The 27,111-nt window shown below is 37.5% G+C and overlaps 1 protein-coding gene across 1 annotated transcript in view; it reads right to left on the bottom strand.

Moving 5' to 3' along the window:
• The window catches only part of CD247 (CD247 molecule), an 89,729-nt gene extending 63,766 nt beyond the window's left edge, over positions 1–25,963 (bottom strand). The window contains exon 1 of the mRNA XM_051999027.1: positions 25,785–25,963. Coding sequence (XP_051854987.1) covers positions 25,785–25,842 — 58 coding nt within the window. The 5' untranslated portion in view covers positions 25,843–25,963. The remainder of the gene's footprint in view (positions 1–25,784) is intronic.
• Between the last annotated feature and the right edge of the window lie 1,148 nt (positions 25,964–27,111).

Here is a 27,111-nt window from a genome sequence, read left to right as displayed (position 1 = left end):
TATGCTGCATTGTAGAAATGTTCTCTGTGTAATGAAACTTCGACATTGAACCAAAATCATTTTAACCATGACCCAGAGGAGATTATTGCTTCCAGGAGGACAATATATCCCATTAAAATGAGAAAGCTTATGATGACTAGGCAGACAACACCTTTTATGGGCCAGCTTTTCATTTTCCAAGCGAAGGAAATCCTTGAACATCACATACCGGCCTAATGTCCTACAATAATTCTTGCCATATCGATCCAGGCTGTTATTGCTCCACTTCTTTCTTGGTTCAATGTAACAGGATGCTGTATTTACATTTTAAGAAATCAACACCATTTTAAAGTTAAGTGTTTTCTTTTTTAAATCACAATTTTCCTCTCACCCCCCCTCAACTTCAAAACAACCTAAGTATATAGTGTGGGGAAAAAAAATACTTCCATCAGTCATGAATGATATCAGAGTGTTCCAATATGCCACCCAGCAATTTTTTAAAAAATAAACTAGACCCCTCTCTCTCTTCCCTAGTGATGAGTTTGTTATGCAAAGCAGTGTAATTGTTAGGAAGAGAGAAAACCTATAAAATAAAATGCTCTCGGTTCTTAGAAATTGAAACTCTTGAGCTTGTCTCTTTAAGTAAAACTAAATAATATTAAAATAACTGTTCTTGTCATTTGTGCCCAACCCATCTCTCCTTGCATTGAATGGAAGAATAATGTAAATTCTTCATTTCAGGACACTTTACAGCTATGGAAACTGAAGTCTAGGGGGTTAAGAGACCTGTTCAACATCATCCAGTAAGGTCACACTAAATGTTAGAGGCAGGACTACAGGAATAAAGAACCCAAGGCACTTTATAAGTGAATGCATGTCATTCTCGCCTTTAAATAAACAAACAACACTTTGCTTATGCTGTTTGCCATGAAACCATGGAAGAAAATATGTATATCCATCATATCATCCATAACATTGTCAGAGTTAGTCAACACATATTATTCCAGAATCTCAGAACAAGAAGGACCTCAGAGGGCTGAACAAGAATCATCATTATAGTAGTTAGCATTTATACAACAAAGCTTTATGTGTATAAACATTCTTTCATTTGCTTCCCTTAATAATCTTTTGAGAGAAAGGTTATTATAAACTACTTTGCCTACTAGATTCACACAGCTATCAGTTATAATTCAAAAGTGAGTCTTTCTTGCTCGAATCTATCTATTATCCACAGTACAATCAAGCTGCCATACAACATACAACACACTCAACAAATGGTCACCCCGTCTTCTCCATAGTTTCTCACTTCCCCAGCATGTCACCTCCTGAGGCATTCCATTCCATTTCTGGATAATTCTTAGAGAATTCCTCTTTCCATCAAGTTAAAGCTTCCTCTCTATAACTTCTACTCATTAATACTCATTAACCACCAACATTCCTTTTTTTTTTTTTTTTTTTTTTTTTTTTTTTTCTGTCTGGGGCTACACAGAAAATATTTACTTTCTAGTGGACCTTCCTGGTCCTTTTAGCATACATTTAGGGTTTGAGGTTTTCTAAGGCTATATTGTGTTTATATACAAACACAATGTGAAATCTTCCAAACACTTAATCGATACCCAGCAGATGGGTTTAGTCCTTACATTACTAAAGGGCCAAGAATACAAAATGGACTTTTCCTCAATGGAATATTTTGAGTCATATAAACACATCCTGAAAATGCTAGGTGTTTTACTGATTCTGATCAGTCCCCTAGGAGAGGATTCAAATCAAACTTCATCTGATCTGTGCGTGCCTAGACATGTTAGGAGTATAACTCTAACCTCTGAGGTCCCCAAATATCTTGAGAGACTCAAGATGGAAAATGCAAAAACTCACATTCTATGATTTTTTTAAAAGGAACTGGCCACTTAAAATAAAGAAAATGTTTAGCAGAGGATGCATGCTAGAGGGAAGGGAAAGATAATAACTGTAAAAAGGAACTAAAAATGTGATTATGAAAAAACATTTTCTTAAAATGAAATTGATAGAAAGGAATGAGTATATTTCTGGATTATAATAACAGTGGAAATAATATTGTTTGAGCCACTGCTCTGAAAATCAGAAGGGAGGATGAGCCCTTCTATGGATTTATGGGAGATAGAAAGGATTTCATAATATTCAAAATTTAGAACTTGAAGAGATTTTAAGGATCACCCAAACCAGGGCTTCTTAATCTACTGTCCATAAACTTTAAAAAATTTTTCATAATTTCATTTTAATAAAAATCCATTTCCTTCATAACCTCGTATATTTTATGCATTTAACAACAATATTTTTAGAAGGAATTTATAGGCTTTACCATGATTTGGAAAAAGCTCCCTTGTTTCATTGTGTCCTCCTTTATTTGTCTAAATTTTTTTGGAGGGGGGAGTGAACAAAAAAATCTATTCTCTCTCCTTCCCTTTGGAAAAACAATGACAAGAATAACAAAGCCCTTGTAACAAATATATATATATATAGTCAAGAAGAATAAATTTCCTCACTGGGGGTTCAAAAATATATATCTCATTCTATATCTGAATTAATCCTCTTTTGGAAGGTAGATAGTATGTATTATCATTGGTCCTCTGGAATTGTAAATGTTCTCTGTGTTGACAAGAGTTCTTAAGGCTTTCAAACAACAATATGAAAATACTGCAAGGGTCAATATTGAAAAATTATCCTTGCATATGTTTTGAAAATAAAAAGCTTCAATAAAAAAACTATCTTTACATGTATTTTGAAAAATAAAAAAAATATTATTAAAAATTTTAAATTCACAATAAAAAATAAAAAGCTATTAAAAATTTAAAATTCACAATAAAAAATATACATGTATAACCATATATGCATACATGCATGTATGTGTATCTATTTGTGTATAATCATGGGTTTTGTGCGTGTGTGTGTATGTGTGTGTGTGTTATGTGTCTATAAGATGAGGAATCAAATATTTAAGATAAATTAAATCTTTCGTATCATGTAATGTTCTCTTCTCTAAAATTATAATGTTCTCTTGTCTAAAATATAATCATTCTCTGGGAGTAGATTTCTTGGGGGGCTTCTGGAGGCAGCCTTAGTTTCAGTTCAGAGTAATAATCACCTCAAGTGCAGCCAGCTGTTAAAAGTTCAGATCCTTCATTGCCTCTTCCAAAATAGCCCAGTTAGCTTTCCTTGATTCCGAGAGCTCTTGTTACTTGTCCTTTGCCTCTGTCAGCTTCAGCCTCCAGCTCACTGTGAATCCTGGCTCTGAGTCTCCTGCCTGAATTCTGGCTCTCAATCTCCCCAACAGACTCCTGGCTGAGGCTCCAAGAGCTTCTTATATATGATCTCTTAAAGGTGTGAACTCAAAGGTTGACTCCTCCTCCAAGAATGGGATTCCTGATTTATGAATTTCTCAGACTTGTGAATCTCCCGACTGAATCCTGACTTGTGAATCTTGAACGCTAATGTGTGAACTAATGTGTGAACTCTTAAAATACATAAGCATTGTTTCTATCAATTCCAGTGAGTTAGCACCTTGTTTCAAGTTCTGGCCTGTAAAAATATCAGGCGGCTATTTTTGTTGTCGCAATTGCTGCTCGTTCTTCCTTCTCAAAGAGAAGCAATGACATCACAGGGAAATGTTTTGACTTGTGTGTGAATTGGATTTAAGTGAAGCAGAATTGGGCAAAGTCATCAGCCTCTTTATTCCTGAACTATTGAAGTCCAGTAAGCAAAACAAAAATCAAGACAACTGTCTATGGCCTGGCATGATTTGGGCCTTTCTAAATCAAGGTCGTTTCCCAGACCTCAGTTTATGTGAGACAAAGTCCTTTAATGATTAAGGACTAGGCAATGAGACAAAAGACAGTCTAATTTACCATCAAAGAATATCAAGTTGAGAGGGGCAGACCTCAAAGTTTCTTGCCTAGAACAGAAAACAATTGCTATTTACCCTCACTTTACATCAGGCAGCTCCAGAGCCTGAGAACAGTACCCTCTCTGACTACAGCCACCTGCTGCAGCCTTTCTATAACTTTCCCCTCTTTATATGGGCCACCAGCCAATAATGCTAGGCCTTTGCCCTACCCTGGCTGGAATTTGAATTTTTAATTTGATTCCCATACTCATCAAAACCACCAGTAATCCAGTCTCTCTATTCAGGAAAGAAAACATTTCAAAGCTCATGAAAATGTCCTCTTCACTTTCAGACCGGTGGCTTTGCTAAGACACCCACCACCAGCAGCAAGGTGAACCAAGGCCAGAGAACAACGGTCTCACAACAGGTGTGCAGCTGCAGTTGTGTGGGCAAATCTGTGGGTTCCTATTCTTGCATGTCTTTAGTCTTGTATCCAATTTCCCCAACATACTTCTCCCCTATTCTCATATGACCAAAGAATTCAATACAGACTTAAGAAGGATAGTCTCCTTAACCTTAAAAAGGATAAACTCGAGAGCTGCAGCAGATTTCACCAGGCCAAATGCTTAGGAGAAGGGTTTTCATGAGCACTGACAGTTTGTTGAGGACAGAGACTGTTTTCACTCTAGACTCTGTATCCTCAATGCTTAACATAGTGCTGAGCATATAGCAGGTGCTTGATAAATGTTTGTTGGATGGTTGATTTGGTGAACTCCCCTCCTCCCTTATCTTACCCACACAATGACCATATTCCTATGTCTACCTAAGTTCCTGAGCCACCTCTAAGGCCAGAACAGTGGGCATTTGTGCTCTAAGTCTAGCATGTAATTTCTAGGAAATAAAAAAAAGAAACAAAACTTGAGAAATGCCATCCTGGATGAGTCCAATGCCCTATCCATTTCAGTCTTGGAGGTAAATAAGCTTAGTGAAGCCATCAGATCTTTACAGGCTAGAGATGTATCTGAAATACCCACAACCCTCCGATTCCTTGGGATGGATGGTGTCAGTAGCACTCATTCCCATTTTCAATGCCAGGCACTCACACAAGTGCTAAGTGAGCCTGATGACATCTTCTTGGCACAGGATCTAAACATAGGTCTTGACTTTCTCCTAAATAGTCTCATAAATGAGGCTATAAAGGTAAGATACGTAAGTACAGTTATATAGAGGACAGAAGGTGAAGACAAGCCACAGCTCATAAATTAATGATTCAGGACCTTCAATTAAACCTGCCCAAGGAACCTAGCCAAGACTTAAAATCAGAATTTAATTGTTCACAACCCCCAGGGAGTCACCCATTCATTCATTACCACAGAGATGGAAATTATCAGTCAAATGTAGTATCAGCACCAAGGGATAGCATGTGGGTGTTACTAAGAAATAGTCCCACTCTTCTAAAAACAATCTGGATTAAAAACTAAAATTTAAGCTAAAAAAAAAATAACTGAACATATCGTGTAATGTAGCATATTAAGTTAAGGTAAATATCCATTAGTTGATATATATAACAATAAGACTTTAACGAAGAGGGAAAAATATGCACATACTTATAAAGTATATGCTTTTTTGTAGTAGTCAAGGACTAAAAAAGTTACTACCCATCAATTTGGAAAAGGCATATTAATGACATTAATAAGAAATAACAGGTAAGAATTCAGAGAAACAACTTAGGAAGACTTGTAACAATTGATATTGGATGAAATCATCAGAACTAAGGAACAATTTACACAGTGAACCTGTGTAGAACCTAATGTAGAAAAAAGGAGCATAGAAAGTCCTAAAAAGACTTTGGAGAACTGATGAAGAAGCATAGCTAATATTTTTATATAGATCCATGAGGTTCACAAAGTGCTTAACATTCACATATATTTGTATAAATATATAAATTTTGTATCAATTTATATACATTTATATTGTCCCTTTTGACCTTCACAACAACTCTGGGAAGTAGATGATTTGTTTATCCCCATTTTCCAGATGGGCCAATTTGATGGCACAGTGGATAGAGTGCCAGGCCTGAAGTCAGGAAGACTCATCTTTCTGCCTTCAAATCTGGCCTCAGAAACTTAATACCTATGTGATCCGGGGCAAAGTCAATTAGCCTTGTTTGCCTCAGTTTCCTCATCTGTAAAATGAACTGGAAAAGGAAATGGAATATTACATTAGTGTCTTTGCCAACAAAATCCCAAATGGAGTCACATAGAGTAGGACAAAACTGAAGAAAATAAAAAATAAATTCTATAGATGAGGAAACTGAGGCTACAGTAGTCAAATAACTTGCCCAAGTCCATTTGCTTGTGCAGCTTGGGATAAAAAAAGCAAAAAGCAAAAACAAAAACATACTGTATTGGGGGGCTATTTTTCATTTTTTAAAGAAGTATTTTATTGATGATCTTGTTTGGTTTTGATAATGATCATTTCCTAATGATTCTCCCCCCACTATCTGCCACCAAATCCCTTATAACTAGTTAAGTAGTGTCAAGGAAAATAAATCACCATATTGTCTGTCCAGGACTCACTCCTCAGTGCACCTAAAGATACATAGAGTGCCGGACTTGTGATCTCAAACGGAGATACCTTTTTGCCAGTGGTAATTGGCTGTGAACCCCTTTCTCTACTAACTTGCATGACCGCCATTTTCTAACAACAGAGAGAAGCAGAGAAGGTTCTTCCACCATTTTCCATACCCTATAAACCTTTCTCTATGAAAGCTAAGAGGAAAAGGAAATGCAGTAAGTTGTTGTTTTTCTCTGCCCAAGTTGTCTTTGACTACCCATTTTACCTCTTCTGTTACCAACAAGAAGAATCTTACATTGCAGCCCAGAGCCCTGCTCTGAACAAAAACCATCTCATCAGAAACTCAAGTACAACCTAAAGTGAAAACAAACATAATTGTCCATTTCTCCCCAAACTCATTTCTCAAATAATTGTTGACCCCGATTCAGAATCAAACGAGATCAGAACCAGATTTAAGTGCCGACTGTGCTATTTACTAGCCGTGTGTGTGACCTTGTGCGAATCCCTTTTCTCTGAACCTTCCTTTCTGTAAATTGAGGCTGGATTCAATGATCAATAAATAGGGTGTAACAGAAAATGTATTACAGTTGTAGTCAGAGGACCTGGAATTCAATCCTTCTTCTTCCACTCACTACCTATGTCCCCCTGAGACAAATCCCATCATTTCCCTCTTCCTCTACTTCTCGGATCCAAGGGGGCTCCCAGCCAGCTGACTTCTCAGCTCTCTGGGACTCTGACTTCTAATGATCTTTCTCGCAAGGACACGAACAAATTGGAACAGTCATCACGCAGCAGCCGAGCCCCCGTGGCAATGGCCTGAAAGCCCCCCCTTTTGTCCTCCTCTCCCCGCTGAGGAAGCTCTGCTGAGGGCTGGGGCATCGGGCGAAGGGCAGGAAGAGGGGTCTGCGCACAGGCGAACGAAAGCCGCCTCTCAGCCACTTGGGCTCCGTGGGCTGTGCGGCAGCTCGCGCTCATTTCGAGAACATACGGGCGACGTTTCTCCGAAGGGCAACCCCTGGTGAAACTGGGATCCCAGGCAACCTCTCTTCTGGGTGCGACTCATTTACTCCGGCTCCGGGGGGGAGGGGTAGAATGAGGGGGAGGGGGAGCCGAGCCACGAGAACAATCCGCTGCTTGTAGCAATCTATTGGCTGAGCTCTGCGGGTTCGGTCCGGAGCTACAGCCTTCCTCCCGCGGCGCCTCTGGACTTTCCCCACTGACTGCACTTCTAGGGCGGTGGTCCGAGGGTTCTTCGGGGGTACCAGTTTGGCCCGGCCTTCAGACCCGCATAGGATACTTTGCTATGTGAATTATCGGACTGGATTTCTTTAGTGATAAAATGTGGCTAATAACAGAATCTTTTCCACAAAGTTGTAGCAAGATTCAAACGAGCTAAGAGATAACAAAGTATTCCGAAAACCTTCCCACCCGGTATCAAAGTAAAAGCCAGCTAAGGGATACAGTGGGTGGAGTCAAGAAGCCCCGTGTTCATAAATGCACCCTCAAATACTCACTAGTCATGTGACCCTGGGCAAGTTACTGGGAACTAAATAACAATCATTGTAACCGCGAGCCTCCCTGGAGGCCAGAAAGAGGAAACAGAAACTTTAATCATCCTCCAGAGCTGAGAGAGGCGCTAAGTCCTGAGCTGACTGTGGTTCTGGCCGGTCACTTAACCCTCCTAGGCTTCAGTTTTCTGGTTGTAAAATAAAAAGATTGAGCTAACGTCCAGAACTAGCTTGAGGCACTTAGGCACTGAAATTTCTTTTTCTTTTTTTTTTTTTCCTGAGGCAACTGCGGTTATGTGGCTTGCCCAGGGTCACACAGCTAAGATGTGCTAAATGTCTGGGGTCGGATTTGAACTCAGGTCCTCCTGACTTGAGGGCTGGTGTTCTATCCAGTGAGCCACCTAGCAGCTCCTGGGCACTGAAATTTCAAATTATGTAAATTTGTTGTTGTTCAGTCATTTCAGACTCACCGTGACCCCATTTGGGGTTCTCTTGGCAAAGATGTTGAAGATTTGTCATTTTCTTCCCCAGTTCGTTTTGCAGATGAGGAAACTGAGGCAAATAGAATTAAGTGACTGGCTCAGAGCCACACAGCTAATAAGTGTTTGAGGCTACATTTGAACTTGATTCAAACTGGTTACTCCATTGTGCCATCTAGCTGCCCTATAGTATTTCATATAAATACTCTGGCAACCCCCTCTCCCCCTCCAAAAAAAAAAAAAAAACAAAAAACCAGAATGTGCTTCCCACACCAGAGACTATGCCCCTAGATCTATTAGGAGTTCTTAATTCTAGAGTCAAGGAACTTAAAAAAAAAAAAAATGATAACTGCATTTTAGTGTAATTGACTTTTTAAAAAAAGCTATGAATTTTATTGTTTAGGCAGCTGGGTGGTTCAGTGAATAGAACACTGGACCTGGAGCCAGAAACTCATCTTTCTGAATTCAAATCCAGCCTCAGACACTTCCTAGCTGTGTGATTCTGGGAAAATCACTTAATCCAGTTTGCCTCAGTTTCCTCATCTGTAAAATGAGCCAGAGAAGGAAATGGCAAGTGTCAAGAAAATACCAATGGAGTCACAAAGAGCTAGATTTGATTGAAATGACTGGACAATAACAAATTTTACTGTGTGTATTTAAGCATTATTCTTAAGAGTGCATAGGTTTCACCAGACTGCTGAAGCAGTCCATCACATAAAAAAAGCTAAAAATCCCTATGCTCATAATTTTTGCCTTGGGACACTGTTCTTTCTGACTGTTGACTGTCCAAATATTTTCTGAGAAATCCTCCAGCCATCTTGCTTCACTTCACTCCCTACTCTCCAACCACTTCCTCCACAGCTATGCCAATAATCTTGCCTTCCCTTCTCTTTGTTTTCCTTCTTTTTCTTTCCCCTTTCCCTCCAGTTTTGGAACCATGATAATCAACTGAACTCTGCCATTGTTCCAGGATGGGGTATATCAATCTCCTTTACAATGTTCCACTTCACTGTCTTTGGCCACTGTTTTTCCCTATGTGTTGTTTCCTTCTTAGAAAGATGCTTCAGTTTTTAACTAGCTTTAACCACTGAAGGGGTGTTGCCTCAATCAAATTGAGACCTGTTGAAGACCTTAGCTTAAAAAGAACAAGATCTTCTCAGTGTATCTAGTCCATCTCCAGTCTTCCTGATCTATATCTGGCCACTGGACCTAGATGGCTCTGGAGGAGAAGGTGAGATAGATAACCTTATCCAGCTGAAATCCCTCACTGAAATCCATTGTATTAGCATATCATGGCATCGGCTCCCTGATGTCATGGTCCTCTTTGAGAAGGGCAAAACATCAATAGCAACATAAGGTAAGTTTCTTGAGATAGAGACTCTTTGCTTTTGTATTGTTTACTTCGCACAGTTCTTGGAACACGGTAATCACATAAATGTTTTTTCATTCATTCATGTGACTTAACATCTACTTAGCAAGAAAAGTAGTTAAAATGAGAAGCTGCCAGATGTAGCCATCTGTGAGTCATTGTGGCAACTAATTCCCCTTACTACTCAAGTGAGTTTGTCTAAATTATTTCTTGTATTATTTTCACATCAAGAACGACAAGGTTGATTTCCTGTTGCTTCCCCAAGTGCCCAAATTGCTAGTTAGGACAATGAGGCTAAATGATCTCCAAGGTCTTTTCTAGCTCTGAAATGCTATGGTTCTTTGAATAGAAAAAATGAAACATCACTGAAGCAATTTGAAAGGAAACTATCTCCTTGTTGGGACAGTTGGGGAAATGTACTTTATGGAAACAGGGGTTTGAGTCATTTATTCAACAAGGAGTTTATATCATGGTAATCATAGGAACTTAATCACTTCTATAAATCAGTGGTCTTTTTTTTTTTTTAGTGGGGATGTTAGAACCTACCCAGATTATTGTAAAGTTTATGTCTATGGATAAGGTTCTCTCTTCTCTTTTGTTGTGGTTGACTAAGGGCAAAATATGATTGTTGGTCTTTCCCTTCTTAGTTACCTTTTCATAGCCTATCACTGAAAAGCCTTAGACTATCTATCCTCAATACCCGGGGTGAGGCAGGGAGTCAAGAATGATGAAAAAGAATAAAGGGCTGGGTTTAGAAATCAACTTTTAAGGTGAACTTGTCTGAACTTTCTTCATCCCATACACTCTAAAAGTGTACACACATATACCTACCCCTTCTTACCTACTCACTTAAACTCTATTTCCTTTCTACTCATCTACCATCTTCTTCAGGAAGCCTTCTTTAACCAACCCAATCCACTCTGAAGCCTTTCTTGACTACCCCAATATAACAGAGTTACATAGATGATCTATATCCCAGATTCTTAAGCTGTGGGTCATGACACCATATGGGGGTCTCATAATTGAATGTGGGGGTTACAAAATTATGATTTATTATCAGTAAATGTTTGATTTGTATACCTATTTATGTACCTATACACCCAGAGTCACATAAAAATTTCTTGGGTAAAAAGGAGTCAAAAATTGGAAAAAGTTTAAGAAGTCCTGGTCTACATAATTTAACTATTATGTAGTCTGGACAATACAATACCATTATATAAGGTGATACCATTTGTAATAGGCCAGCCCTAGATACCAATCTCAGGTTGGAGACTAAAGCAAAATGAGTCACTGGTGGTACATTTAATAGTTAAGAAAAGTTTTACTCATATACAGCATGGAAAGAATATTCAACAAGACTGTGGCCTTGATTCACTGAGTGGAGCTCTCTGTTAACTGCTAACTGGGTCTATAATAGTCCCAAGGTCAGAAGCCTGAGGAACAACTGGAGCCTTTCGTGTTTCTAGTGTTTTTATAATCAAACAACCAGAAAATTGCCCATGTCTTAGTCCTTTAAGACAATTAATCCGTGAGAACAATTTCAATGCCTTTTAAAGAAAAATTAGTGCAACCTAGGCTGCCTGCCCTGCCCATCATGGGGACTTTGGAAAAGGCAATCAAACTTATGTGTCAGGGTCATTGGAAATACTGCTCCTGTCAAAGATGGTGAACGATTCTCTGGGAATGGTGATTTTTTTTTTCAACAGAGTTAGTTTGGAGATAGAGGAATTTGGGGGAAGTTTCAGGTGACTGGATATCAGTTTAAATTGGATGGATTCTCCAACAACTTCACAGCGGATAACCAGTTGCCTGTAAATATGGCAGATAAATAGAAAAAAAATATTTTTTAAGCACTTTATATCTGCTAGGCACTGTGCTAAGTGCTAGAGAAACATTCAAGAGTAGATAAGACAGTCTTGCTCTTAGGAAGCTTAAATTCTAATGGAAGATAATGATGGAAGAGTTTCTAGAAAACTGGGGAAGAAAAATTCACCTATCTAATAAGATTGAAGAGTTGAAATTTGAACCCAGTTTCCCTGACATTCAAATTCAGCACTTTTTTTAGTGCAATACATTGTAGTCAGCTCTTTAAAATAAATTTTTTCTATACTCTTCCCCACCCCTACCACAACCACCTAGAAATTTGTCAAGCTGACCCTAATAATGTAATCTCTTACCAACCACCAGATTAATTTTGGGTTTCCCAAAAGTCTTAGTGCAGTTTTAGACTACTAAAGCTTAAAAAGTAGCAGATTTCCTTCACTTTAACAAAATCCAATGTATCTATTCCCTACCTTAAGAAACCTTTAAAAACACACAATTAAAAACAAAATGAATTAAGTGGCCAGAGAGAAGAGGGAAGCTTATTTACATTAAAAAAAGATCCATCCATATTCAAAATAATTTGCTACAAGATTCTTTAAACTGCAAGCTCCTAGGTACATTTAAAAAGTGATTTGTTTCATACCTCTTCCAAGAATGGATTTACTCTATAAAGTGAAGTCTATCTTATGTATCCATGATATTTTCCAGTTCAGAATCAGTACAAGCTGTTTAGTTTACTACCCTAACTTTAATGCTGATTTTTTCATTTTAAAGACTTTTTAGGTGGGGTGATGGGACTCAATCATTGCTGGAAATGCTATATGTAATATGGAAGCAAAGCAAGGTGGAAGCTAATGTAAGTGATGGGTGGGCAAACTGTGCATAGTGTAATGAAATGCTATGGGAGGAAGAGAATCAAACGGTAGAAGAGAAGTGAATGGGGAGTTGTGTGTATTAGTCAAGCACTGGACAAGATGACTTCTGAAGAGAGCATCTAGCTAGTTGGCTTTGAGATTCTGAAAAGGCTCATCAACAAAAATCCATAGCCCCTAGAGCTTACTAGTCCACAAAACCAACCTCTCCCCGCCCCCCCCAAAAAAAAAAAAATCCTGGGTGAGGATTTTCCCCTATGAAAGCTACTCTAGCTACTGGAACAGGCATGCAAATAAGCACAGGCCCATAAACCAAAAAGTTGACCCAAATCAGTTTGAAACATTGAAGAACTCCATCAAGCTGAAGCACTGACAAAAATTGACACTGTGACACACAGCAACAGTAGTGTCTGTCTTTGATTTCTGACATTTCATGCCACCAAATTTGCCTTCTCTAGAACACTGGCCCAGTCAACATGATTGATTTGAATGAATTGTTTGCTAGGCTGTTTGCATGGTGCAAGCCTTGAATGCTGAGCTATTGGCCAGATTGTTGAAACGGCTAGAATATCTAAATAATCAAATTGCAAAACTGGCCATGTAGGCCAGTTGCTAAAGGCAACGTTTTTAATGACCAGGTTGTATCATCTATGAAAATTCAACATACTGTTCTGCAATTCATCAACTATTCAGATGACAGAAAATTAATTAAGTGGGCTTCTTTTTAACCATTCTAGTGCAGCCTCAAAGAATACTAGCCATGGCTGTTGAAGACAATTATTGAACATTTTATAATCTGGTCCTATTTTTTTAAACCAGTAGGTAGATTTAGATATGGTTTGTTTGACCACTCTATGAGTCTGACCTAACCTTAGCTATGCTAGTGGCTCAATCACCATGGGAGAAGACATGTGGAACTTCAACCATGAGTTCTGAGAATTACCATTTTTCCATCCCCCGCCCCACTAAAACCTCTGAACCAGATGAACAACAAGCCAGGGAAATTCCCATCAAACTGTAACTCAGCTCTTCATGTTTCATAGATTCCTAAGATCCATAAGTTTTTTTTTTCCCCACTCTTCTCCATTGAAAGGAATTTGTTGGGGTTTGCTAAATAATTCAACACAACTCATTTGCATGAGACTAAGCTGTTTATTCCCATTCCTCAAAGAATATGAGTATATACATAAACACACATACAACACATACACACACTTACACAATGATTGTGAGCCACAGAATAGTCTGACTAGCCCTACAATTAAATGTGATTTAAGGAACAGGCAGGGCTTGGCAGCTACTAACACCTATTACTGGACCTAACAACATCACTGACTCCAGAATATTTGGGACTTTTTCCCTTTTTTTTCATTTCTCCTTATCTCTTGACAAAATTTTCTGAGACCACTTGGCATTCAGGCAAGAGAGCTGTTGTTTTAATGAATCCCATATGGTAGATTGTGTTTCACATTTTTCAGAGAAGGAATATGTTATCTAATAGATAGTCAATTCTCAATTATTCACACCGATGGAGGGAAGTGGCATCCCATCTAATCCTCAAATAAAATCCTCAAACAGAAAAATCACTGAAGTAGATTCAAATTCTGAATTCCCAAACAAAATTTGGCAAAAGATTTTTTTGTTATCTTATGAATTTTATTCCATTGGAAGTCACCTTTAACCTTCATTGATTTTCAACTGTTTTCTATACATTATTAGCTTTTTTTATGGCATTTATTTTTCATCACATTATTTGGCTAAGCTACTTTAAAATGGCTTTGCATTTGCTGAACACGCACCAACAATTGGTGCTATGACTGAAATTGGTCCAGAGTAGTCTACACTTAGCTTGGGTGATACAGAAGAGCTGCTCTGGGATCAAAATTATACCACCTGAAGGTTTATCTATTTAAATTCTAACATTTATTGAATGTGAAGCACTACATAGAATTTCCAATCCCTCTATTTTTGTCCGCCTGCATTTTTTATTTCCTTTACACGTTAATTGGGCATTATTTCAAAGTCTGATTCTTGTGCAGCAAAATAACTGTATGGATATGTATACATATATTGTATTTAATATATACTTTAACATATTTAACATGTATTGTTCTACCTGCCATCTAGGGGAAGGGGTGAGGGGGGGGGAAGCAGGGGAAAAATTGGAACAAAAGGTTTCGCAATTGTCAGTGCTGAAAAATTACCCATGCATATGTCTTGTAAATAAAAAGTTATAATAATAAAAAAATCACCATGTTAAAACAAACAAACAAATAAATTCTAACATCTGTTATTCAAAAATAATTATCTTTTTCCATGAAGAGGGAAAGTGGGGAATAGGAAAAATGTTTAGATATACATGGTTTTATGAAAGCCTGTAATGCTAGCCAAACTTACAAAACAGAACAATTAGGGGGTTATTATTCTTTTTTTTTTTTTTTTTAACAAAACAATTTATAGGAAGATTCTCTAGTGCAATTAAAATATGAACTGAATTGCAAAAATGTGATTTATATGAGAATTTTAATTAACAAGGGGTATGTGTACATGTATAAAAATGACAAACTTCAAAATGAAATATCTGATTAAAATACTCAGATTTTGTAAAAGACTCATGATCCCAGTGGTATGCATGTTTCTTCCCACTAATCAGAACATAACCCATCTATATCTGTACACCCTGGATGACCCCTGTCCAGCGTTTGCCACTGTGAGTCCTTCCCAATGTTCTGGGAACTTTATTTGTATATTTTTGGCTACTAGGTAAATAGGTAGTATGGTAGACAGAGCTCTCACCTGGGAGTTAGGAAAACCTGTGTTCAAATAATGCCTGAAACACTAGCCATGTGATTCTGGACAGATCCTTTAAACTTTTGTCTCACCTTCTTCAACTCTAAAATGAGGATCATAATACCACTTATCTCCCAGGGTTCTTCTGAGGATCAAATAAGATAATATTTGTAAAGCACTTAGCACAGTGTCTGCCATAAAGTAGGTGCTTAATAAATGGTTGTTTTCTTCCTTCCACGGTTGATTACTTTGGTCAAACTAAAATATTTGTATATTAGATATAAAATATGAAAATTACTTAGGTTAAATGACATATGAAGGGCCACATAATCAGAATATATCTGAGGCAAGACTCAGGCCAGGTCCTCCTAACCTGGAGATCTACCTTCCACTCACTAAGTGACATTTTGTCTTAGAGCTAGACAAGCAATTCTCTAAGACCGTTAAGTTCCAGTAAAAAAAAAAAAAAAATTATAAAGTCCTTCAAACACCTAATGAAATTTAGGTCTGGTGGGAGGGAGGGGAAAAAATCCCCCTCAACATATATATTATATATATATGTAACACACATATATAAACATCTACACCCCATATTTCTTATATATGTTTATATATAAACCAAAGCTTCTTAAACTGCGGGGCACAACCTCATATGGGGTCACATAACTGAATGTAGAGGTCACAAAAAATTTGACCCCAGTAAAGAGTATCAAATATTCTGTCAAGATTTAATTCTTTACATAAAAATAAACAAGCATATTCATCTCATTACTATGCAAATTTGCTTTAATCTTTAACAAATGGAAAAATTATAAATATACCAAAAATTGTTTTAAAATAAATTTCTTTATGACATATTATTAGTAAACATTTGATTTATATACCTATTTTATATACTTATATACACATAGTCACTTAAAAATTTCTTGAGCAAAAAGAGGTTGCAAGCGGAAAAAGTTTAAGAAGCCCTGATATATACATACACATACACACACATATACATATATGTACATATCTGTGTGTATGTATATTTATATAATCATTTAATGAATACATTTGTCTTTTAGATCCTAAAATATTATTGGCCATATAAAGTGATTGAATTCCATTTGATCCAATCAATTCAACCTTTATTAAGCATCTACTATGTAGGCAGATTTCAATGGGATTCAGTTAACTTCAAATTTGTTGCTTATTCTCATATTTTACTGAATTAGCAGACTGAGAAAATCAAATATTTGTCTTTGCATTTTATAGGTGCTACTTTTTTTTCTACCAGACTGATAAAGGAATTTAGATTCATTCCTAATTGTTTGCTAATTTTTACCAACTTATAGATCCAGGAGTAAGGTTCTTAAAGTGGTATCTCCAAACAAATTCATAAAGAGTACTCTTGATTTTTCTTTCATGTGATTTAAAAATTTTTATCTTTTGTTTTAAGTACTTACATTGAAAACCGCATTTATCAGAACTGTGGCAAAACTCCAAAGGATAGTAATTTTTTTTTTGGTAGAACTTCAATTAAACATCAACAATGATATATATAGGATCATGAAATTTAGCTCTAGCTAGAACCTAAAAGGTTATCTAGTCTAAATCCATCATTGTTGTTGTTCAGTCATGTCCAGTGTTTCATGACCCTGAGAACTGTATTGTCCAAGAGCTTTTCTCAGCAAAAATACTGGAGTTTTCCATTTTCTTTTATAGCTTATTTTACAATGAGGTAACTACAGAAAAATGCGTTAAGTGACTTGCCCAGGATCACAGAGGCAAGGAACTCTAGTCACTGCACCATCTAACTATCTCCTACAAAGCCATCATTACAAAGGAGTAAACTGAGACCGATACAAAGGAGATCTGCTCAACATCATAGAGTAACGGAGAGGACTGAGCAGAAGATGTGATAGAAAAGGACCTCAGTTTCTTCCTGATTTTGTAACTGAACTAGTTGTGATTTGGGGGGGGGCAAATTCCTTGCTTTTAATGGGCCTCAGTGTTTCCGCCAGTAAACTGAGGGAAGCAACCAGATAATCATTAATATCTCTTCCACCTCTAAGATTCTACGATTCTGTAATTTTACCCAAGAGTAATACCCAACTTACTGCTCTTCAGTAAATAGCAAAGGCCAGATTCAAAGCCTAGAATCCTAGCTTCAACCTTAAAATTTATTCCACTCAACCATAATCAAAGGGAAGAGTTACATTTAGTGAAAATATCAAGCAAACAATTAATCATCTCTAACTTCTCAAACAGGAAGCCATGTTTACCAAGGCAAATCCTTTAAAAAGAACCTGCTTCAGAAATCAACCATTATGAATTATCATTTTTAAATGTTGAGTAATAAGAGCCTAATCAAGAACCAATTTACTGGGCGCAGCAAAGAAGCAAATCTATGTTCTATTTTTTCCTCTTTTCTTTCAGTTTAAGAATGAAGTGTCTCATTTCATAATTGTTACTAGCTAAGGATGTAAAAACGTGCAAAGCAAAGACAGACAGTGGCTACTCACAGCATTGTGGTGCCCTTGACCACTTCCTATGCTGGCCTGCTCCATATTGTCAGTCTGACCTCAACCATGTGCTTCAATGGCCTTCCTTCTCCTCCCCTCCCCCATTACACCTCTTCTACCCCCACTTTTATTCCTTTAGTTATCATGATAAATACTTACTTATTTTAGCACAGGATGTGATAGCACCACCAAACCCATAGTTTGGGTGTTTTGGTTTTTTTAATGCTTCCAAAGTTTGTCCTAAGCCAGTGTTCTTGTACGGAGCCCTAGAATTGAGACTTTAGAGATCCTCTCATTCACTTTCCCAAAAAAGGTATGAAATCTCTTTGAAAAGTAGCCTTCTAGCCTCCTTAAAAGACTTCCAAGGATGAGGAACTGCTTTTTTCATGAGGACACTCATTTCATTTTCAGAGAATTCTAATTATTAGGAATCTATTCCATCTATCTGGCTGAAATCTGTCATGTAATTTCTACTTCTTGCTCCCATACTCTAGTCCGGAGGAAATCCTATAAACACAATTTAGCCTCAGAATGGTAACATTTGAAGACAGATATCATGCTCTTCCCTAAGTCTTTTCTATCAATTCTTCCAAACACTCATAATGACTATCCAAAGCACAAGAAAAAGGAGCTTGAGACAAGAGCTTGAGACAATTAAAGTTTGAACAGAAGCTACTTCAAAATACTTATATGAACTGATAGAATGAAACAAGCTAAACCAGGAGGGCAATTTATGAATCGATCATGATCATTTAAAGAAAACTATTTGGAAAAACTACAATTTTGATCAATTGTGACTTCAGAAGACCGATGATGACACATGCTACCCATATGTTGGTAGATAGAACCTCTATCTGCCTCAGTTCCATAAATTATAAAAATGGGACTAACAATAGCACCTATTTTTTAGGGTTGTTGTGAAGATCAAATTACATATTTCTAAATAACATGCTTGGTACACAGTAGACATTTCATAAATGCTTGTCCCCGTCCTCTCCTCCCTTATTCTCCTTCCCTCTTGGTAATGGACTAAAAATGCAGAGTGAATAGGGTCAAGAGACAGATAAAAATAAGTTTGCAGACAACTCCAGAGAGTAATTTAACCCTTACTTTATGTTTTTTTGCCCTTCGTTTTTGAAAAGGACCAATAACATTACAGTGAGATGTTTTGATTCATGTGTAAGTGGATTTAAATGAGGCAGAGTTGTACAAAGTTGTCAGTCTCAATCTTTTTTCTGGAGTCATCTAAGTTCAGTGTCAAAACAAAAAGTAAGATAACTGGAAATGATCCTGAGATGCAGTGGGTGACCATGATATCGTCAATGTCTGCCAAGCTCTAAGTGTTCCACAGTGCCTGCTTCAGCCACCTTCATGCATATTGGAACAAATTATTCTCATCGGTCAATTCTACCAGGAAAAAACAGATTTGAAGTCTGTTGGTTACTCTCAACCTGATTTAGCCTGTCTGCTGAGCTGGTTCACTGGGGTGCAGCCACTACACCAGGGGAAGTCTTCACATGCTTGGAATAGACACCCCCCATGTCACTGAAGTTTGATCTCCATCGGTTACCTTAGCTTGCTTGACTATATTTATTATAAGGGAGGTGGGGGGGAAAAGTGGGAGTGTAAGTAGAATTGAGTGAGGGGTAAGAGTTACCTTTATTTGACCTAAATATGTAGAAAACTGTCCTGCTCACTCCCTGGCCATCCTATAGATTTTCAATAGGTAATGGCTTACAAGTCAGGAGGAGGGGAAAAAAAAAAGCAATTTGGGATATATTCTCTCTACACCTATTGTTTGAAGGCCAATCTAAGGGAGGTCAGACTCATCTAATCCTGATCTTCAAATATTTGGCTGCCATGTCATGAATATATTTCACTAAAACATGGCAGCATGAACACCTACATTTGTTCAAGGGGCATCCACCCAAGTCACAAATCCTTTAAGAATTGAAGTTTTCCTGTCCGATAATTTTTTTCCCCAAGCTTTTTTTTTTTTTTTTTTTTTTTTTTTTTAGAGCATTTCTACCTTTTATTTAATTAACAATGGTCTGTGCTTTAAGCTTTATAAAAGCCATTTCCTCTCTGCTGAGGAACTCAAAACTTATCACCTAATCTTATTACTTTTCCTTTATGAGGGAATAAGAGAATGGTAGAACTGAAAAGAACCATTAACATCATTCAGTCTAACAGCTCCATGAAACTGATGTATCAGAAAAGACCTCCCCCAGTTGGGTCATAGCATAAACAGGACTATAACCCAAGTCTCCTGACTCCCAGTCCGATGACCTTTCCATTCTACTGTCCCAGGTGTGTGTGTGTGTATGTGTGTGTGGTATTCTGTTCCTTTTTTTTTGGAGAAACTGAGGCAGAGAGAAGGAAAATGACTTGCTTATAATAACATGGAGTCAATATTAGAACCCCTTTTTCATTTATATTCCATTGTTTTGTGTCCCAATCCATACCGCTTCAGGACGTTATAGTTTTACTTAAAATTTTCTTAAAGAAAGACTTGCTTATAATAACATGGAGTCAACATTAGAACCCCCCGTCTCCCCCGCTTTTTTGTTCAGTTTATATTCTGTTGTTTTTTGTGTCCCGATCCATAGTGCCTCAGTATGTTATGTTGTTTTATTTTTAAATTTCTTAAAGAAATACCCAGTCTGGCTTGTGTTGACTAGATGCAAATTATCTATTATGGATCAAGAACCAGCTCAAGCTTTCTGGTTCTCCATCCTCTTGACTACTACTTCAATTATAAATTCTAGTCATAGACCTTAGAGCCATGAAAAGAAAGCTGGATTTAGAATCCAGGACCCAAGTTCAACTTTCTTTTACTACCTCGTGCCCTTTCACCTCACCAGGTTTGTTTCCTCATCTCTAAAAGAAGAGGATTGGACTAGGTGATCTCTAAAATCTCTTCTAAATCTCAGATCTTACAAACTCAAACTGGAAAGAATCATAGAGACTGTCTGTTTTCAAAACTCTCATTTTACAAATGAGAAATTCAAGGCTCAGAGGGATAGAGTAATTTGCCCTAAGTTGTACGGTAAATTAATGACAGCCTTAAGACTAGAATTCAGGCCTTCTGACTGCCACTACCAAAGATAAATTTGACTTAAGTTGCTGCCTATAAACTTCTTCCCTCTTCTTTCTTGGAGGATTTCACATATTTATTAAGATAACAGTTACTAACCATGAGAACCTCTTCTTGTTTTCCATATTAACGGTTTAGCTTTCCCTAATTACTTTTAAAAGCTTTCCACTAGTCTACTTTAATATAATAAAAAAAACAAGTCATAATTGTTCTTGGCTTTTCCTTGATGGTTGGCGAAAGTTGGAGAAAGCATTGGATACCCTTTCCCCCATTTTAATTATTTTAATAACTGTAAATTTCTCATTAACAGCTTTCTCACCTCATAGGGGATATTATGAGTCAGGTTCTTTCTTTTGTACGATTTGACCTGCCATCTTAACTGCTTAAATTTTTATTAAACATTGTACAGCATCCTTCTGTTCTCAGAATAAAAATCCTGATAGAAATAAAAAATGCAGTCCAATAGAAAATAAAATAAGTCCATAAGGATTAATTTAACTATGTAGTCATTTTATAAGTATGCTTGTCTTTTAGGCCCTGATTGAATGAGAAAGTTGTATTCAATTTAGCATCTTACAATTTTTTTTTTTAAATTTAGCTCTGCTATGAAAGCTGGGTCAATGGGGCTCAGTTAATTTCCCAAACTTTTAATGTAGCTTTTTAAAAAATTTACTAAATTAATTGATTGATTAAATTGACAGAATCAACTCGTTATTCTAACACTGTATAAATGCCGCCTTTGGTTCTAGTTGACTAAAGAAATTTTGGTTTATTACCAGTCATTTGGTAATTTATAATTAATTCATACACCCAGGAGAATAGGGAGATCTCAGTGGGAGATCTCCAGGCTACTCTAGATCCATAATTGTGAAATGCAATTCATATCATGCATTCTTAAAAAATGCATTTTTATTAAGAATTGAATTATCAATAAGCACAAAAATTTGAACACACAAAGTAGAAAAAGAAAGAATTGTATATGAAATGGTGAATTTCAATTGTGTACATTTGCTTTAAAACAGAGCATGAGTTTAAGAAGGTAGTAATAAAGCTGCCATTTGTTTCTGTGTCTGTGAATTTTTCCCCCTACTCTATTGAAGTTTTTAAAAAATACTTTAGTTCTTATACTTTAACATATTTAACATATATTGGTCAATATGCCATCTGGGGGAAGGAGTGGAAGGAAGAAGGGGAAAAGTTGGAACAAAAGGTTTTGCAATTGTCGATGCTGAAAAATTACCCATGTATATATCTTGTAAATAAAAAGCTATATTTAAAAAAAAGTACATAGACAAAATTTTTAAAATATACTTTAGTACTTTTAAAATAGTTTTTAAAGCACGCACAGAATATGAACTTTTTTAAAAAGAAGCCACACTCCTATTTATTCAAGCAAAAGCTCCACAAAATTATTATGTGATACCAAAGGTTTTGGAGGGAACTGCAATAACAAATGGAGCAGGATTCTGTCCTTTTCTAAGAGACCAAGAAATCATGGACAGAGAAATCTAAGAAGCTCTGGCTTACAAGAAGTGATTGGGTCTTGTATATCAAAGAAAAGAATTTTTAGGGGCATAAATGAACTAATATGAAAGATCCCATTCTTATATAATTTTCACGAATATTCCTCTTATGCTTAAACATTTGTCCCATTCCAGTGGGATGCAAATTGCTTATACTATGAACATTGTATAGTTATTACTTTTAAATTCATATTAACAAATTTTTCTGACAAACCCAGTTACATGTTGTACATGCACTCTTATCTAAATACATATTTTCTCCTTTGTATGCAATTAAATTGCAAGACTGTATAATACCAGGCCATTGACAACTAGATGGATTTTTCTTTAAATGTTCCTTCTTCTACGTAATAGTCCTAGGATGCTGAATTTACTCAAATATATTTTTTCCTGAGGATACTTCCCTATAAATTAAATTAAATGAAAAACAGTAAGATATTTACGTGGATCATCATGGACAACTAAATCCTTTAAGTCCATTAGGGAATATTTGGGGGTCAAGGTAGAGGGATTAGTATTGAACTCCTAAATTTGTGATCAGTTGTACTAATAAATCTTCAGTGAAGTGAGTAAAGCATTATCAGATGGATTTGAATCACTTATTACTTGTTTTATGATATAATTAGGTGCTGATGGGTAAATACAAACCTTGGATAGTTATATCTTTTTCTGGACATAGGTCAGATAGCAAACAATATGCCAGGTCATTTGGCTTCATTCATAAATTTATGATAATCAAGTTGGACCTCGGGGTTGTCTATGGGACATTGGTAGTATTCTTAATCTACTGCCCTGGCTCTTTATCATTGGAAAAAAGGAGTATTCCTGGGACATGGATGGGAAATATCAATAAGGATACAAAAGCATAACTGATGTTTGCAGTGTGAATATATATATTATTTCAAATGCTTCTCAATTTAAGCTTTATTATATTTCAGCAAAGTCAATAAGACTGCCATCTGATTATTACTTGTTTTTTTTTTTAATTGCTCATTTGCTTTGAAGGATGACCTATATATTGTTGCTTTAGAAAGAAAAATTGAGATGGTGGTAATGCTGTAAAAATCATGATAAAAATGAAAGATAAATATAATTTTTTTAAAATTTTGTTTTCAAATAAGAGAAAAAAAAAGTCTCCATTCAAATTCTAGTTTTGTGGCTATTTCATAGAACTATAGTTTTAGAGTTAGAAGGGACTTAGGTTAACTAATTCAGTGCTCTTATTTCATAGGTAAGGAAATTGAGGTCCATTGGGGTAATTTGTCCAGTGGTTCTCTAGTAGTAAATAGTCAAATCAGGATCAGATTATAGATCCAGGATTCTTTTTCCTGTGTCCAACTGCCACTGCGGCAATGGCATTGTACAGATTTGGCCTCTGGAATCAAAGTCACCCTATTTTTTTCTTCCACAACAAATCTGGAGTGTATATCCAAATTTACTAGAAGACTTTCCACCAGTGTCCGGGCTGCTATGCCAGCCATTTGGGGAAAAAAGTCTTTTTGCCAGCAACCTTGAGTTAAATCATTTTCATCTGGGCAGCTGCAGACACCATTCAGATGTTGAAATCATGGGATTGTAGAAAAGCTGATAAGTTAGCCCACTGACTTTCTGTTTTGTCTTCAAGAGGCAAACCATCCAAGCTCCCTGTTCTGCCCTTTCTCCAAAAGAAGAGTTTCAGATTTACTCTCCATCCCCACCACCCTATGGTAAAATGGAATCACAGCTAAACTTCATTTGGGTTTGAGGGAGTTTGGAGGACAGAGGACAGTCCAAGTCAGTCATACAGTATCTCATGGGTAAAATCTATATTGCTCAATCAGTTTAGCCCTAGATTCTCCTATAAGCCCCACGTGCCAATTGATTGATCATCCCCACACCCTAAATTCAACACATTTTTACTGTTTGCTTAGGTATCAAGGAGTGTCTATTATAAGTCACCTCAATCCAAGATACTGCATTCAATACTTGGATTGCACTTGCGGGCAAACAGCTATGCAATGTGACTCATTCACAATGATAATGTTAAGCAGAAAAAGCTGTGTAATTACAGAAAATGTCATGGCGCCCAATTTCCTATAACCTTGCTCCAAAGACACAAAGAGAGTGTGTGCTCCTAAGAGAGGCAAGGTGCCATGCTGTTCTCTTAATCACCCAAACTTTCTTTCTCATCTTCTAGAGGCTTGAGAGCATAGAGCTGGCTGCCTAAAGTGGTGGGAACTGATATGAAGAGAGATCTGCATCTGTTGGAAGGCGGTTTCCACTTCCAACTCCTTTGTTCATCTCTTTAAATTCAAATCAGGCTCACCCCACTCTTGATAAAAATTAAGATCCTATATCTGGCCCTACTAAATCTAGCCATTCACTTTCTTCCCAGTGCTCTGAGCTAGAAGACAAGACAAAAAAAAAAAAATAGTCCTGAAGTGAACATTGAAACAAGGTCACTTGATGGTTACTGCTAGTTAGGATATCTCCAGAATCAAGGAGCAGCCTTAGCACCCATCATTCTGCCGTTATACTTTCTTGCTTTCCTCAGCCTCTTGCTGCCCCCCCTGCCCAGTTGCCCTCCACCCCTCATCAGCCTAGAAAATAACACAAGAGCTGTTACAGAGAGCCCAGGCTGGGTGTGTCATGGGCCTGCCGGCAGGCCTCTCTCTTTGCCATGAATCTGCAGGGCCTATGACTAAGATTTTTGAAAATGTGGTCTTTTCATAAATTTTTTTTGATGGCACTCAAAAGGAGAGCCTGGTTTGGCTGAAGCAGCTGAATATTCTCCTGAGGATTCAGGAAAAATTGGTTACAAATGGAACAGCCTTCCCAACACACTACTTCTGCCACTCAAATTCAACTTTTTCTCTTGGTCCACTTATCATTCATCCTAAGATAGCCTTCCAGGAAGCTTGAAAATACTTCTGAGTTTGCAAAGAAGAAAAGGGTCCAAACAGCAAATGGATGACCCAAATCTAAAGGCAAGACATCTCTCATGAAACATGGCTCAGAGGACAGTTCCTGGTTCAGATCTGCCTTACTTTATATCCTCCTCCCATTAGATACCAGCAACTGCATCAGTTGCCCTTATGGCTTGACCCCCACCTCATTTCCTCCCAAAGGTTTTTCTTTATGCCTGGGGGGGGGGTGGGGGGCAGAATTTATATCTAGAAGAAAGAGATAACATGTAGGAAAGTTGCCTTTGAGTGGCTAGCTCGGAAACAATGCCCAAGTTTCTTGTAATGAGGAGGATAGAGGTAACATAGGTAGAATCTCATCCTGACTCCCCATCATCGCTCCCTTTCTCTGATTGATGCCAGAAGGATGGTGATTTGATGGAGAGACCCGTTTCTTTCCTCCTTCTCCAATGGATTTCTAAAAGAGTCCCCCCTGCTATCTGAAAACCTGGCCTTACCTGTAATTGGGACCTGTGCCTGCAGGATGGCAGCGATAACAATCCCCTTCCACTTCATTTCTTTCTTTCCCCCAGGATGGTGCTGGGGGGGACAGGAGGCCAATTGGCAGCCGGGTCTGGGACGATGAAGAGAAAAGCTACCTCTGCAGGCTTTGTTCTTCTGACTGCCTCCTCAGGAAGTGTGAGGACTAGATCTTTCAGAAATCACCTACCAACAGGGAGGCTGCATCACACACACTCCCCCTTTCGGTTCACAATAAGGAAGCTTCAGAGGTTTGAGGTTTTGGGGTGTGTGTGTGCATGGATGTGTGTGTTGTATGTGTTCTTTCTCTCTCATCCAGGATTGATGTTTCATTTTCCTTTCTTCAATAGGGGTGTTAGAATGGCTAATTGCATACCCCATGCTCCCCGGATCAGGTAAGTTTGGTTCCTGAACAGACATGACCCAGCTGCTTGCTAGAACTGAGAGCTGCCTCTTTCCTGGCCCCTTTTCTTGCACCTCCTAATATCAGTGTCCAGCTGACTGACAGAACCTGCAGGGTGGCTAGGAACCAACTGACATCAATGAATCAGATTTTATATTTTGTAAAGTATATTTTGAAGAAATAAGTTTTAGAGATGCTATTCTCGCTCCACCCACCCCCAATCCTGTTCACTAACCTCTTCCACATTTTCCAACATGACAATAGGGATGTTGGTGACAGATTTGGTTCTCTCTTCCTGTGCCCCCTAACCTCCAACCTCATTGCTTAGATCTGGAGAAATGTCCCAGTTTTCTGAAAATGAATGGAGGCAGGTTTCATCAAGGATTTATGAGAACTGGATTTCAGCAGGACAGCTTGTTTCCAGCAAGATTAATTTTGACTTGGTATTGGAAAGGGAGATCAGTTTACACTGAACACACACACACACACACACACACACACACACACACATACACACACACACACTCATCTTGGGTCACTGTAGTAGTATGTTGATCAGGTTATTTGGAGGTACTCTTGAAAGTTTTTATTCTGGAGGTAGTATAGTAGAATGCAAGATGGATTTAGATTCAAAGGATCTGGTTTCAAATTTTGGCTCCATCAATGTTACCTTCCCTGATCACTGAAACTCTTTGGGAATCTGTTCTTCATATATAAAATAAGAGTGTTGAAATAGATGATTTCTAGATGGCTGGCACAGATTGCAATTATAGATAAAGACTTACAGTTCTAGCTCTTATACTCTTTTTTTTTTTTCCTCCAGTAGAATGCTAGCTCTTTGAAGGCAGGAACTGTTTTGTGTTTTGTTTTGGTCTTTTTAGCTCTATACCTAACTCAGGAAC

The sequence above is a fragment of the Antechinus flavipes genome, chromosome 4, assembly GCF_016432865.1.
Source record: "Antechinus flavipes isolate AdamAnt ecotype Samford, QLD, Australia chromosome 4, AdamAnt_v2, whole genome shotgun sequence".
Taxonomy (NCBI): domain Eukaryota; kingdom Metazoa; phylum Chordata; class Mammalia; order Dasyuromorphia; family Dasyuridae; genus Antechinus; species Antechinus flavipes.
The sequence above is the reverse complement of the archived record's forward strand: the minus strand, read 5'-3'. Positions and strand labels throughout refer to the sequence as shown.